This window comes from Anomalospiza imberbis, chromosome 16 (assembly GCF_031753505.1).
Source record: "Anomalospiza imberbis isolate Cuckoo-Finch-1a 21T00152 chromosome 16, ASM3175350v1, whole genome shotgun sequence".
Lineage (NCBI taxonomy): Eukaryota > Metazoa > Chordata > Aves > Passeriformes > Viduidae > Anomalospiza > Anomalospiza imberbis.
The window spans coordinates 14393374-14407050 of record NC_089696.1 but is presented as its reverse complement, the minus strand read 5'-3'; the positions used below and the strand labels follow the sequence as shown (position 1 = coordinate 14407050).

The window sequence follows — 13677 nt, the reverse complement described above, 5'->3', positions numbered from 1 at the left end:
GTGCCCAGCCCAGGTGTTTAGAGCCCAGCCCAGGGATCTGGTGCCTGTCCTTAGGGTTTGGTGCCTGTCCCCAGGAGTGAATGACGTCCCCAGGGCTCAGTGACAACCCCAGGGATCGATGATTTCCCCGAGCTCAGTGTCTGTTCCTAGGGCTCGGTGCCCATCCCTTGGGGTCAGTGACATCCCCAGAGGACCGCGTCCTGCTCAGGGGTTGCAGCCTGCGCTTCCCCCGGCCCAGCTCGTGGTAGACCAGCACCCAGCCCGGTGCCGCGGGGTCCCTGCCCGGTGTCCCCGAGGGTCCCCGCTCGGTGCCGCCGGGGGTCCCGGTGCGGCGGGCGGCGCGGAGAGGCGGCGCGGGGCGGGACGCGGCGGCGGCTCCGCCTCCATCCACCCCCCCGCCCTCCCCGCCCGGTGGCAGCTCCGGGCACGGTTCGCGGGAGCAACTTGGCGGCTCGTCCCCGTGGTGCCTGTGCCCGGGCCAGCGCGGCCATGGCGGGCGGGTGGCCCCGCCACCCCTAGAGCCTCCCGAGCTGCCGGAGCCACCGGAGCCACCGAGAGCCACGGGAGCCACCGGAGCCGCCGGGATGAGCGCTCTCGCCTTCGATGACGCGGCCCTGGAGGGGCTGGCACCGTCCCTCGGCCTCTCCGGGGCCAGCGACATCGACACGGCCCTGCTCAGCGACATCGACGGTGCGGACCGGCGGGGACGGGGCCCGGCATGGCCGGTGCTTGGGGCATGACCGGGACCGGGCTGGGGGTATAACCGGGGCTCGGTGCACGGCGGGGCTCCGGGCCCGGTGCAGTCCTGGGGCTCGGTGCATGACCGGGACCGGGCTGTGGCACGGCCGGGACCGGGCTGGGGGAAAACCAGGCTCGGTGCACGGCCGGGGGCTGGGCACGGTGCGGTACCGGCTCTTGGAGCATGGTCGGGACATGGCTGGGGGTATGACCGGGGCTTGGGGCACAACCGGGACCGGGCTGGGGGTGTAACCAGGCTCGGTGCAAGGTCAGGACCGAGCTGGAGGCGTGACCGGGGCTCGGTGCGTGGCCGGTTCCGAGCTGGGGGTATAACCGGGGCTCGGTGAATGGGCGGGCGCGCTCGGTGCATGGCTGTGCCCGCGGGGTCCAGGCTCGGTGCACGGTCCGGTCACTTGGTACCGGCATTTGGCCGGGACAGCGGGATCGGTGTATAACCAGGACTCGGTGCATGGCCTGCGGACCGGGCTCGGTGCCGGGCCCGGCGTGGGGAGGGGGGACACCGAGCTGCTGGAGCGCGGAGTCGGTGCAGAACCGCTCTGGCTCCGTTACCGGGGGCTGGTCCATAGCGGGGGGCTCGGGGCGGGGGAAGAGGGGGCACCGGGACCCCCGGGCTGGAGCTGCCGCTACCGGGACAACCCCGACGATCCCCCCCCCGTTCCCGGTCACAGCATCGTGTCGCGGGTGGCCCCGCCCCCTCCGTGACGTCACCGGCGGGGTTACTCTCGGTCGTTCCCTCCAGGACGCCTGGGTTCTCCCAACCCATCCAACCGGCGTGTGGTGAGATGGGGCGGCTCTGCTCCTGCCCCGGGGCTGGCACCCGCCAACACCCACCTCCCCGCCGGTCTGGGCTCCGTGAACCCATGGGCATGCTCCAAGGGAACCCATTCCCGGAGGGAACCCACTTCCCAAAGGGACACATTCCTCAAGGGGACCCACTTCTCACCGTCATAGCACCACGTGTGCCGAGTTCAGTGTTTCCAAGGCTTTAGCAAAAAATTGGGGATCCCAAAATAATTGAAGATCTCAAAAAATTGGGGATCCCAGCTCTCGGCAAGCCCTGCACCCGCCTTGCCACGTGCTCCAGCAGCTCTGTCGATCCACGCCATCCAGCACAGCCGGTGGAACACGCGGCAAGGCGGGCACGGGACTTCCAACACCTGCCCCACTGTGTGGTCCGTGGTGGTCTCTCCTCCGAGATCTGGGGTGGAGATGGCATCCCAGGTCTGCAGGTTCATCCCAGTGGCTGTCGGGGTGGATCAAAGCAGATCCAGGTGCCACCCGCTTTTCTTGGCGAGGTTTTGGCGTGGGCAGGGAAGCAGGAGCTGTGCCAGGGCTGAGTGGTGCCGTATGGGATGAGGTTTTCCCTCTGTGGGGTTTTGCCATGCTCCTTTGTATCACAGCCACCTCGTACCCTACAGTTCCCCAAAGTGGGCTTGCCACCGGTCCCCGGTTGGCCATGGCTTGTCCCTCATCCCTGGACCAACCCTAGGGTGATGTGGGATGTATGCCCACGGATGTGGGTGCCCTGAGCCTGCTGGGACCTGCCAGGACCCACAGACGAGTGGGTCTGCCCCACAGGTTCCCACGGTGGTCGTGGAGGTGGCACTGGTGGGTGCCCGTTGTCCTGCTGATGGCGTGGGTGGCAGCGGGTGCCACAGGATAGAAGCACCTGGAAGGTGCCAGGAGGGTGGGACAGCCGTGCCCACCCCCAGGCTGGGCAGGAGGAAGTGGGAGGGGGGACAGGAGGGAGCACCCCCTCTCTGCAACCCTAGACTTTGCTCCGGACCGCGAGGGAGCCCTGGGGGGAGGAGGGGTCTCTTGAGTGGAAGGAGGGGGCTGGGAGCCCCCCGGAAGGACACCCACCTGCACAGGGCAGCATGCCGAGGGCTGGATGTTTTTTGGGGTGTAACAGTGCTGTGTGCGGACCCCGACGGTTGCGGGGTGACTCCTGGGCAATGAGTGCGGGGGGTCACACCGGGCTGGGGGGGGGGGGGTTGGCGATGGGGCGCGGGCAAAGGGGTTAAGGGGTTAACGGAGTGTGCCCCCGAGTAACCGCGGGCGGCTTGCGGCCAGTGCCCGCGGGTTACCCGGTGCCGGGCTCACCTTGGGCGCCGGGGGCTGTCCGGGGGCGGCCGGCGGGCGCGCAGGCGGCGATTGGCGGAGTCGCATCACCCCATCGCCGGCCGCGCTCCAGCCCTGGCGCGGGCAGCGCGGGGAGGGCGCCGGGGAGGAGGCGAGAACATGGCTTTAAAATATCCCGGGGCCTCTTCGCTGCCGGGCACGGGGCTGAGCGGGGGCTGCAACCTCCTCCTGGAGAGCCCTCCACTTCCACCTCCATGGAGTGCACCTTTGAAGGTACCCCCGGCTCGGCGGCCGCCGCCGCCTCCTCCTCCTCCTCGTCTGGCGGGGTCACCGCCGTGGTCCCTCTCGGAGTCTGCACCCCATGGGGAGGGTGGTGGCCGGGGGCTGCGTGGCTCGGCGGGGACATGCCGGGGGTGTGTGCGTGGGGGGTGCCCTGGGGGCATCCCGGGGTCCGTGTGTGCAGGGGGGGTGAGCCTGGGGGTACCGGAGTGTGGGGGATCCTGGGGTCTGTGTGCCCCCGGCGGGATGTGCCTGGGGGTACCGGGATGGGGACAGCCCTGCGTGGTGGGAGCATCCCAGGACACGTCAGGGGAGGACACAGAGACCCCGATGTGTCTGTGGGGCAGCCCAGGGTGCCCAGGTGCCATTGAATGGGACAGACGCCTGCTCGGGCTGTTTTAGCCCTGAGCTTGCCCAGCTGCCCTCCTGAGGGCAGTTGTGATCAAACACACCTGGCACTGGGGTCTGGCACATCCCGGGGTGCCACCCTGCTGTCCCAGTCTGAGCACCCCCTCCCCTTAAGACAGGGGCTGATTTGGTGATTCTCGGGGTTCCCAGAACAGAATAAATGAATGAATGAGCTGGCACAAGCCCCCCTCGATATCAAAGACACGCTGAGATATGCCCTGCCACTCCCAGACCAGGCTGAAAAACACTGACTGCTGTTGGACAAACCCTGACACCCCCGTTTTGAGCGCAGTGCCTCAGTTTCCCCAGTGTCAGTATGGGTAGGAGGCTGAGAGGAGCAGGGCACAGCAGATTCATGGACTCTCAGGGAATTTTGCCTCTGAATTATGAGGATCTGCCCCCTAAATGCTACACTGCGGGGAGGGCAGGACGGGACCAGCCCAGGCCCACCCTGGGAGGTGGGGGCTGCAGCTGACAGCACGGGGGGCGTGTTTTACAGACATGCTGCAGCTGATCAACACGCCGGACAATGACTTCTCGGGGTTGTTCGACTCACCGTTCAGTGCCCCGGACAGCGCCGTGCCCCCGGGGCTTCCCTCCACGCCGGGCACCCTCAACACCTTCCTGGGTCCCAGCAAGCCGCCCCCCGCCGCCCCCTCCGGCAGCGCCTACGCGGGGCCCCCCGGGATGGCCACCTTCACCCCGCCGCCCCCGGCCCCGCTCCTGCCGGCGCCATCCCTGGGTGTCAAGGAGGAGCCATCCGTGGTGCCCAGCAGCCAGCCCCAGCCCCAGCCCGGCGTCATGCTGGCCCCCAGCTTCGTCCCTGCGTCCCCCAGCCCGTTCACTGCCCAGCCCTTGGTGGGCTACCAGAACCAGCACAGCTTCTCTGGTGAGGATTTGGGGGTGCAGGGCGAGGATCGGGGCTCCCAGGGTGAAGGTCTTGCTGGAGGGGGGATTTGTCCCTGCAGGATGGGGCTGTGCGGGGTGGGCTGGTGCCAGGGGCTCTCTTAACGCTGTCCTTTGCTCCATGCCCAGCTGTGCAGCCTGGGAGTGCGGGGCAGACCCTGCCAAGCCCTCTGCCCACCCCACAACCCAGCCAGCCCGTGCCACTGCCCGGCCCCGTGCAGAATGTGGCACCCCAGCAGCTCCTGGCCTCCGCCGCCCCCACCACCCAGTCTGTGTCGCCACAGATCCAGTCAGTGCCGGTAAGCCCAGGGCCAGGGCTGGGGGGTCCCGATGACCCCCACAGCCCCGCTGACCCCCACGACCCCTCAGGTTCTCCTGCAGCCCCATTTCATCAAGGCTGACTCCCTGCTGCTGACGGCCGTCAAGACAGACACCAGCAGCGCCAAGACTTCCACCATCGCCTCCCTGGCCACCAGTGCCAGCGGCTCTGCCACCCCGCTCCAGGTGCCGGTAGGTGCCACCGCTGGGAGCTGCAAGGTGGGGAGATGCTTCAGGACCGTCACTGACCCCACCCTGCACCCCCGCAGGCGCTGGTGAGCGGAGGGACCATCCTGGCCACGGTGCCGCTGGTGGTGGACGCAGACAAGCTGCCCATCAACCGGCTGGCGCCCAGCGGGAAGCCGGCACTGGTGCAGAGCCGGGGCGAGAAGCGCACGGCCCACAACGCCATCGAGAAGCGCTACCGCTCCTCCATCAACGACAAGATCGTGGAGCTCAAGGACCTGGTGGTGGGCACCGAGGCCAAGGTGGGAGCAGGGGTTGGTGGGGCAGGGCCCGGCAATGGCGGGGCTTTGCCCGGAATTCGGGCTGAACCGTCCCTGCCCACTGGCAGCTCAACAAGTCTGCGATCCTGAGGAAGGCTATCGAGTACATCCGCTTCCTGCAGCAGAGCAACCAGAAGCTGAAGCAGGAGAACCTCACCCTGAAGATGGCCATGCAGAAGAACCGTGAGTGGAAGGGCAGCTCTTGGGGTGGGGGGCTCAGCTCCATGCCCCCAAGCAGCCGTCAGCTTACTCTGCTTCCTGCAGAGCCTGTGAAGGAGCTGGGCACCCGCTGCAGCCGCAGCGCCAAGGCAGAGGCCCCCATGGAGGTGGTGAAGACGGAGGTGATGGAGATGCTGACACCGCCGCCCTCGGACGTGGGCTCGCCATCCCACAGCAGCCCACTCTCGCTCAGTGGTGGCAGCAGCAACAGCAGCAGCGACTCGGAACCCGACAGCCCCCTCTGTGCCCATGGCAAGGTGAGGGAGGGTTGGGGGGATCTCCTCGCCCTGAGTGGGGCAGGGGTTCTGCTGCTTCATGTAGGAGGTGCCAAGGGCAAAGTGTACCAGATGGAGATAGAGCTGAGAGCCCTGGTCTTGTTCTCTGAGGCTGCTCCTCACATGATTTGGGGCTGGGCATGGAGGCAGTTTTGTTCTACCCTAAAATGTGCTCAGTGCCCCACGCCTATACCCTGAAATCCGTGCCCCTGTACACCAGCCTGTGCCTCATCACCGTGCCCTGTACCCCATGCCCTATATCCTATATCCCATTGCCTATATCCCATGCCCGTCCCCCATCACCACGTATTACATGCCATGTACCCCATGCTCTGGATGCCGTGCCCTATATCCCATGCCTGTGCCCACCACCCCATGTCCATGCCCGTGTCCCAGACTCACAGCAGCTCTGCCCGTGCAGGTGAAGCAGGAGCACCCGCCGCCCTCGCCCAGCAGCCAGGGAATGCTGGACCGCTCCCGCATGGCCCTCTGCACCTTCGTCTTCCTCTGCCTCTCCTTCAACCCCCTGGCCTCCCTCCTCCGGGGTTCTGGCTCCCCAGCCCCCTTGGGGAGCCAGGACACCGCTGGTCCCGGCAGGAGCATCATGGCTGAGGCTGGCACTTTGGGTACGTTCTGGTGTGGGGTGGGAGATACTGGAATGGAGATTGTTGGGATGGGTGTGGGATGGAGGCTGTCAGGGTGGGCATGGGCTAGAGGCTGTTGAGGTGAAGACCATCAAGGGGCAGGATGCTGGGGTGGGTGTATGGCAGGAGGTACCTGGCTCAAGGCTCTTGGGGTCAGCATGAGGTGAAGACTGTTGGGATGGGGGGGCATCAGAGTGGTGACCAGCATGGAGGACATGGGGTGAAGGCCATCAGGAGGGGAGTCCCTGGGTAGGTCTGAAATGGGAGATGATTGGGGTGGACATGGGGCAGAGGCCATAGGGTGGATGCTGCTGGGATGGGCACAGGGTGAAGGCCCCCAGAATGAATATCCTGGTGTGTGTGTGAGGCAGAGACCATTGGGGTGGAATCTCTTGGGTGGAGGCACTTCAGTGGACATGGGATGAAGGCCACTGGATGGACACCCTGGGGTGGGCACAGGGCAGCATTGGTGGGGTGTTGCTGACCCCATCCCTGCACAGAGGACCCGTGGGGGTGGACGCAGTGGCTGTGGCCCACACTGGCCTTCTGGGCACTGAACGTGGCGCTGGTGCTGGGTGCGGTGGTGCGGCTCTTCGTCTGCGGGGAGCCCGTCACTCGCCCCCACTCCGAGCCCTCCATCCTCTTCTGGCGGCACCGCCGGCAGGCCGACCTCGACCTCGACCGGGTACGTCCCACCGTGCACCATGTCCCCTGCCCCACCTGCCCTGTCCCCTCATCCTGCCCACACCGACCCTGTCTCTCCGGGCCGCAGGGAGACTTCGCGCAGGGGGCCCAGCACCTGCGGACGGCGCTCGGGGCGCTGGGGCGGCCGCTGCCGGCCTCCCACGGGGACCTGGCCTGCAGCCTGCTCTGGACGCTCCTGCGCCACCTGCTCCAGCGCCTCTGGGTGGGTCGCTGGCTGGCTGCCCGCGCCGGGGGGCTGCGCCCGGACCCCCCGCCCCCTGCCCACGTCCGGCAGAGTGCCCGCGACGCTGCCATGGCTTATCACCGCCTGCACCAGCTGCACCTCGCCGGTACGGACCCGCGCCATGGGGGCTGAGGGACGGGACCCCTGTGCCCCGCATGTCCCCACAACCCCCGACCCCATGCCTGAGCCTCCCATCCCCGTTCTTATAGGGAAGCAGGCTGGGGGACATCTGCTAGCCATCAACCTGGCACTGAGCGCTGTCAACCTGGCTGAGTGCGCCGGTGACGCCATCTCCGTGGCAGCGCTGGCCGAGATCTACGTGGCGGCTGCCCTGCGGATCAAGGCCAGCCTGCACCGCTGCTTCCACTTCCTGGCGGTGAGCGTGGGGCACTGGGGTGTCCCCTGTGTCCCCTGGGACTGGGGTCTCAGGCCCTTCCTGACCCCCTGCTCTCCCCGCAGCGCCCCTTCCTCTGCAGCGCCCGGCGCGTGGCCCTGTCCCACGGCGGGGCCGTGCCCCCCGCCATGCAGTGGCTCTGCCACCCTTTGGGCCACCGCTTCTTTGTTGACGGGGACTGGGCGGTCAAGGGTGTCCCCAGGGAAACCATCTACAGCTCCGCCGGCAACCCAGGTGAACCCAAGCTCCCGAACCCCGCACCCCCCATTTGGGGGTGTGGTGTACCTGCTGACCCCATCTCTGTGCCCCAGTGGACCCGCTGGCACAGGTGACCCAGCTCTTCCGTGAGCACCTCCTGGAGAAGGCGCTGTGCTGCGTGGCCATGCCTGAGCCCGGCCGTCCCACTGCCCAGGGAGAGGGGTGAGTGCTGGGGTGGGCACCTTCTCCCCCTGCCTGGCGTGGGGCCAGCCCCCTCACAACCCCCTTCCACAGGCGGTTCTCCGATGCCCTCGAGTACCTCCAGCTCCTCAACGGCTGCTCGGATGTCAGTGGCACACCTGGCCCCACACCCTCCATCACCTCCGGCTTGGCGGCTGTCACAGGTGAGGCTGGCGTGTCCCCCATTGGGGTCACTTCACATGGGGGGCCATGGGGGTGGGAACACCCTGCTCCTGTGTCCCTCCTACCCCGCAGGCACTGACCCCGTGTCCAAGTGGTGGGCGTCCTTCATTGGCGTCGTTATCCACTGGCTGCAGGGAGATGAGGAGGGGGCTGAGCGCCTCTACCCGCTGGTGGAGACCATGCCCCGGGCACTGCAGAGCTCTGAGTGAGTGCTGGGGACATCGGGGACAAGGGTGGCACCTCATTGCCTGCCTCTCATCCCCCTTTCACTGGCACAGCCTCTCTGAACACACTTGGAGCACCTGGTGTGTATTCAGGAGGGGTGCAGCCGTGCACGGCGAGGCGTCTGCAGTGACCACGTCCCCTCCACCTTGCAGGAAGCCCCTTCCCCGTGCTGCCCTGCACTCTTTCCGAGCTGTCCGTGCCTTGCTGAGCAAACAGGATGGGAGCCAGGCCACCCTGGGCCACTGTGAGAAGGCCAGCAGCTGCCTGCGGGAGAGCCTGGAGCTGGGCAGCCCCCCCAAGGGCACCATTGACAAGGTGAGCTGGGCTGGGGAGGGACGAGGTGGCCGCGAGTCCCCAGCCCTGGCGGGAGGTGCCCCCGACCCTCGCGGGGGTGCATTGTAGTTGCATTGCATGTGTCAGACTGGGAGTGCAATGCCCCTGCCATGCAGCCCGGCGGGGGTCCCGCGCAGCAGCGCCTGCCCGCAGCGACCTCCTCGGCACCCCCGTCCGTCTGTCCCACCCCCTGCTCACCCCGATCCCCTTGTCCCTGCAGGCGGTCCAGCTCCTGCTCTGTGACCTGCTGCTGGTCACCCGCACCAACCTGTGGCAGCAGCAGATGGGGGCGAGCCAGCAGCGCAGCTGCCTCTACCAGGCATCCGCCCTGGAGCTCCGCGGCTTCCAGCAGGACCTCAGCAGCCTGCGGCGCCTGGCACAGACCCTGCGCCCCGCCATGCGCCGGGTGAGCCCCCCAAACTGTCACCTGCTGGGTCCCCTGGTGCCCTGCACCTGGCTGTGCTCACTGTCCCCCCAATCCAGGTGTTCCTGCACGAAGCCACTGCCAGGCTGATGGCCCGGGCCAGCCCCACGCGCACCCACCAGCTGCTGGACCGCAGCCTGCGGAGGAGAGGGGTGCAGGGCAGCAAAACAGGTGGGCACGGGGTGGGACACGGGGTGGGACACGGGGTGGGACACCTCACTCCTCACCTGCAGCACCCCAGCAGCCTTGGGTGTGGGACATGTGGTGGGACGGGGATGGGACACATCGCTGTGCACCCACAGTACCCCAGAACGTTGGGTGGTGGGACATGGGGTGGGATACCTTTGTCACCACCTTGGAGGATGGGAAATGGGGTGGGGCACCCTGCTCCACACCCACAGCAGCCCTCATAAGTGTTGGGTGGTGGGGGACAGAGTGGGAAACCCCATTCTGCACCCACAGCACCCCACCAACCTTGGGTGATGGGATATGGGGTGAGACATAGGGTGGGACTCCCCTTTCCCACCCGCAGCACTCCAGCACCACAGATGGTGGGTCACTGGGTGGGACACCCCACCTGCAGCACCCCACGAGCTGGGACACGTGAGCTCCCAGCCCCTCCGTTGGTGGTGGCACCAGCTCCAGGGTGGGCAAATAACCCCATCCCCGTGCCGATCCCCCTGAGATTTATTCAGCCACTTCCACGGGCGCCCTCGGTGCTGACCTTGGCTCTGTCCCCTGCAGCTGGCGAGCCAGAAAGCCACCCCACCCCCCGGGAACACGCCGAGGCGCTGCTGCTGGCCTGCTGCTACCTCCCGCCCAGCTTCCTGGCGGGCCCGGGCCAGCGCGTGGGGATGCTGGCCGAGGCCGCCCGCACGCTGGACAAGCTGGGCGACCGCCGGACGCTGCACGACTGCCAGCAGATGATCATCAAGCTGGGCAGCGGCACCACCGTCACGTCGGGATAGGTGGGGAAGGGGCCGCCAGCCCCCTGCCACCCCGCCGTGGGTGCGGAATGTGGGGTGGCAGGAGGCCGTGCCTCAGTTTCCCCGCAGGCTGATGTTAGGCAGCGGTTTAGGGGGTGAAGGGGTGGGGTGGGGAGGGGTCGGGTGATGCCTGACGGGTGCGGGGTGGAGGTCCCAGCGCGGGGCGGCCACACGTGGGGTGCCCTGGCGGGGCTCCCCCCGCCGCCGCCGTGTCCGTGTCGCCGGCCCGCGTGGGGCACGGGGCGTGGTGCCCCCTGGTGACACTGTGGCGGTATTGCAGGGCACCGGCACGCGCGGTGCCAGCCGACCCCCCCCCCCCCCCCATCCCAGTGCCACCCGCATCCGCCCCGGTGTCACCTGTACCCCTCCGTGCACACGGTGGGGACCCCTCCCGGGGTCTCTGCGCGGCCCCCCGTGGGTCCCACCGCTGCAGGACCCCTTGGGTTTGGGGCTTGCTGCTGGAGGTGTGGCCCCATGGCAGCGGGGAAGTGCCCCCTGGCCAGCCACGCCCATGGTAGGCAAGAGGGGACCCCCACCCTATCCTCTCCTCCCCAGCACTGATCCCCACCCCTCCATTAAGAGCTGCCACCACTCCGGAGCATGGACAGGCTTTGGGAGAAGGGATGGCAGGGTGGCACGGGGCTCCTGGGGGGCTGGTGGGTGCCCCTGTGTCCTTGCTTCACCCCCTCTTGTACATAGATCCCTCCCCTCCCCTCGCCTCCCCCCACTCCCCTTTTCCCTTTTTAAACGGTATTTTCATAGTCGGAGAGTTTTGTACAGACAATTAAAGCTGATTATTTATACTGGTGTGTGCTGGATTGGAGGGGGGACTGACACCAAAAGTGGGGGGCAAGGGGCCCCCCATAGCTGCGGCTGCCTTGTCCCCACAGGGCTGCACGGGAGGGGGGGACACGGGTGGCAGGGATGGGGACACTGGGTGCTGAGGGACCCCAAACACCCCCTCTTTACCCCGTGGTGTCCCACGGGTGCTGTCCCCATGCCCCCTCCCCTCCAGCAAGACCCTTGGGGACAAAGGACCAGGCCGGGGCTGTCACATCCCCGGGGGGACCCCAGCAGCCCCCCAAGGATAAAGAGAGGCCACGAGCAGGGCGCCACGTACTTCCAAAACAATCGTTGTATCTTTATTGACGCTCTGAATGCAATGACCTGTTTTTTTACTCTTAAGGAAAATAAACATCTTTTAGAAACAGCTTGTTACACACAATCTTCAGTGTGAAGCAATATACTAATAAGAACACTAGTCTTAACATTTACAGTCTTCATATATATTATATATATGTATATGTATACATATATATACACTATATAATGAGGCAATATATAATACACACGGTTTACCATTTTACAGTCATATGTACAAGATGTCACTAAAAATAGCCAGATTTCAGGCAACACTGCCAAGGACACGGGTTTGTTTTTTTCTTCTTTAAATTAATTTATTATTATTATTATTATTATTATTTCTACCTTTTAAAAATTTTTTTTCTCACCTCCTCTTTTTGTTTTTCACTCCTGTGTCCGAGGCAGCTGCTGAAACAACAGACATTGTGTGGCCAGCAAACCTTGGGGCAGGTGGGATGGAGGGGACACAAGAGGTGGTGGGGACATGGGGCGCTGGCTCTGCGGGGGACATGGATGGGAGCAGCAGCGTGCCCCTCCCTGCAGGGTGTTGCAGAGGTTGGGGGACAGCCAGTGGCTGTTTTTAGGATGAGATTTGGAGTTGGTTCACCCTGGGCTGGTTGCTACCTGTGTCGGGGTGTGCGTGACACAAAGATAGGTTGTGGAGCCTGGGGATGTGGGCAGGGGTCACCAAAGTGTTGGGCACTCCCCCAGCTCCACTGAGGTGGCCAGGAAGCAAAAGCCGAGGGAGCTGAGCAAACCCAGGGCAGTGAGGGGTGAGCCAGGCCCACCTGGAGGGAGGAAGCAAATGCCTCCTCCTCCTCCTCCTCCAGTTCAGCACGCAGAGCCGTGGGCTTCAGCACAAGCACAGGGAGCAAAGCCCCCCCAAGAGGAGCCACAGAAGGGGTGCTGGTGAGGCCAAGCACAGGCAGGAGGGTGGGTTTTGGGGGGTCCTGGACAGCAGGACCAGGTGTCCCCAGCCCAGCAGTGCCAGCGCCGCATGGAGTGGGAGGGTGGAGGGTGCAGTGAGTCAGGGTTTGGGGCTTGGGAGTGGAGCTGGGGCAGCCTGGTGGGTGCCCACCAGCCTGGCCAAGCACCCTTAGCCTCCCAGCACCCTGGGTGTGGGTGGGGGCAAACAGGAGATGGAAGAACAAAACGGAAAAAGCAGAGTGGTGTTTCAAACAGCAGGCCGTTGATTGCCTTTTTTTTTTTTTCCTCATTTTTCTATTTTTTCTCTTTTTTTTCCTGGTCTTTTTTTTTTTGTCTTTTTTTTTTTTTTAATCCTCTTCTTCGCTGAACTATATACAGACACCATGAGGTTTGCTGAAGGCAACATCTCAGATCAGATCAGTGTGATATTGAGAGCCGGGACCCACGGAGGGTCCGGCGGCCCCACAGTAAGACAACATCGCCGGGACCCCCCCTGGTACACGGACACCCCCCGCCCCCCTGTGCAGCCATCGCGGGTGGGAGATCCCGATCCGTCCCCCGCGTATCCAGACCGGGTTTTACCGGGACCCGGCGGGAGGGAAAGCCCGGCGCTGGCTCCGCCCGCCCGGAGCGGGTTCGGGGGGTCCCGGGGCGCTCACGGGCAGCGGGGGCTCCCCGGTACGGCCCGGCCCGGCCCCGCTCTCCTCCAGGCGCTGCCTCCTCTGCCGGTCCCTCGCTGGCGGCGGGGTGGGTGCCCGCGGGCGCTACACCGGCTGCCTCTGCGGGGAGAACGGAGGTGTCAGCCCGGGAATCCCGCTGGAGGCGAGGGGTGGCCCTGGGTTATCCTCATCACCCCCCCCGCCAATAACCGGGCACCCAGCCGGGACGCAGCGCTTTGAGAAGGGGTTCAACCATCGTTCACTTCCCTGTCTGTGCTCAGGGAAGGGGATAAGACCCCCAAGACCCGGCTGGGGTGCCCCAGACCCAGGGGCTGGCCCACCCGCTACCCCTAGGATGTGATGCCCACACAGAGCTGAGCGTCCAGGATGGGTGTCCCCAGGAATCTGGGGTCTGAAGGCAGGTCCTCCTGCCACAGGGAGCTGCAGAGCACTGCGGGGTGCACAGGGGGCTCTGGCTTACCTTATGTTTGGGACATCTCAGAGAGAAGCTCTCCTCATTTAATAAGCAGCCTGCGAGGAGAGGACAAGGATGTGTCAGGGGACAGCCTGCACTGCGAGGCAGCTGCCCGAGTGGGGGAATGCAGTGTCCCCCCGGTCCACGGCCACCCACCAGCCACAGC

At 65.7% G+C, this 13677-nt stretch overlaps 2 protein-coding genes across 6 annotated transcripts in view; one reads left to right on the top strand and one right to left on the bottom strand.

Moving 5' to 3' along the window:
* The first annotated feature begins 347 nt into the window (after positions 1-347).
* SREBF1 (sterol regulatory element binding transcription factor 1) lies at positions 348-10409 on the top strand. Of its 2 annotated transcripts, none has more exons than XM_068207215.1 (19): positions 348-690; positions 4028-4417; positions 4564-4733; positions 4804-4944; positions 5022-5240; positions 5327-5441; positions 5523-5734; positions 6174-6378; positions 6897-7081; positions 7169-7430; positions 7534-7700; positions 7784-7952; positions 8030-8138; positions 8211-8320; positions 8412-8544; positions 8717-8879; positions 9118-9303; positions 9381-9492; positions 10066-10409. In XM_068207215.1, the coding sequence occupies exons 1-19, from the start codon at positions 585-587 to the stop codon at positions 10287-10289; spliced, it is 3378 nt and encodes a 1125-aa protein (XP_068063316.1). In that variant the 5' UTR covers positions 348-584; the 3' UTR covers positions 10290-10409. The 2 variants fall into 2 exon arrangements, with proteins under 2 accessions (XP_068063316.1, XP_068063317.1); XM_068207216.1 differs by lacking the exon at positions 348-690 and adding an exon at positions 2961-3114.
* Positions 10410-12698: 2289 nt separating this feature from the next.
* Positions 12699-13677, bottom strand: part of RAI1 (retinoic acid induced 1) — a 73543-nt gene continuing 72564 nt past the window's right edge. For all 4 annotated transcript variants that reach the window (XM_068207213.1, XM_068207212.1, XM_068207211.1 and 1 more), the window contains 2 exons: positions 13518-13567; positions 12699-13156 (listed from right to left, as the gene is read on the bottom strand). In XM_068207213.1, coding sequence (XP_068063314.1) covers positions 13142-13156; positions 13518-13567 — 65 coding nt within the window. In that variant the 3' untranslated portion in view covers positions 12699-13141. The remainder of the gene's footprint in view (positions 13157-13517; positions 13568-13677) is intronic.

Excerpts from the sequence above, each read along its gene's own strand:
- SREBF1 (XM_068207215.1), top strand. The coding sequence starts at position 585 with ATGAGCGCTCTCGCCTTCGATGACGCGGCCCTGGAGGGGCTGGCACCG. Across the intron at positions 4,945-5,021 it reads CCACCCCGCTCCAGGTGCCG|GCGCTGGTGAGCGGAGGGAC; the intron begins GTAGGTGCCACC and ends GCACCCCCGCAG. Across the intron at positions 9,304-9,380 it reads TGCGCCCCGCCATGCGCCGG|GTGTTCCTGCACGAAGCCAC; the intron begins GTGAGCCCCCCA and ends CCCCCAATCCAG.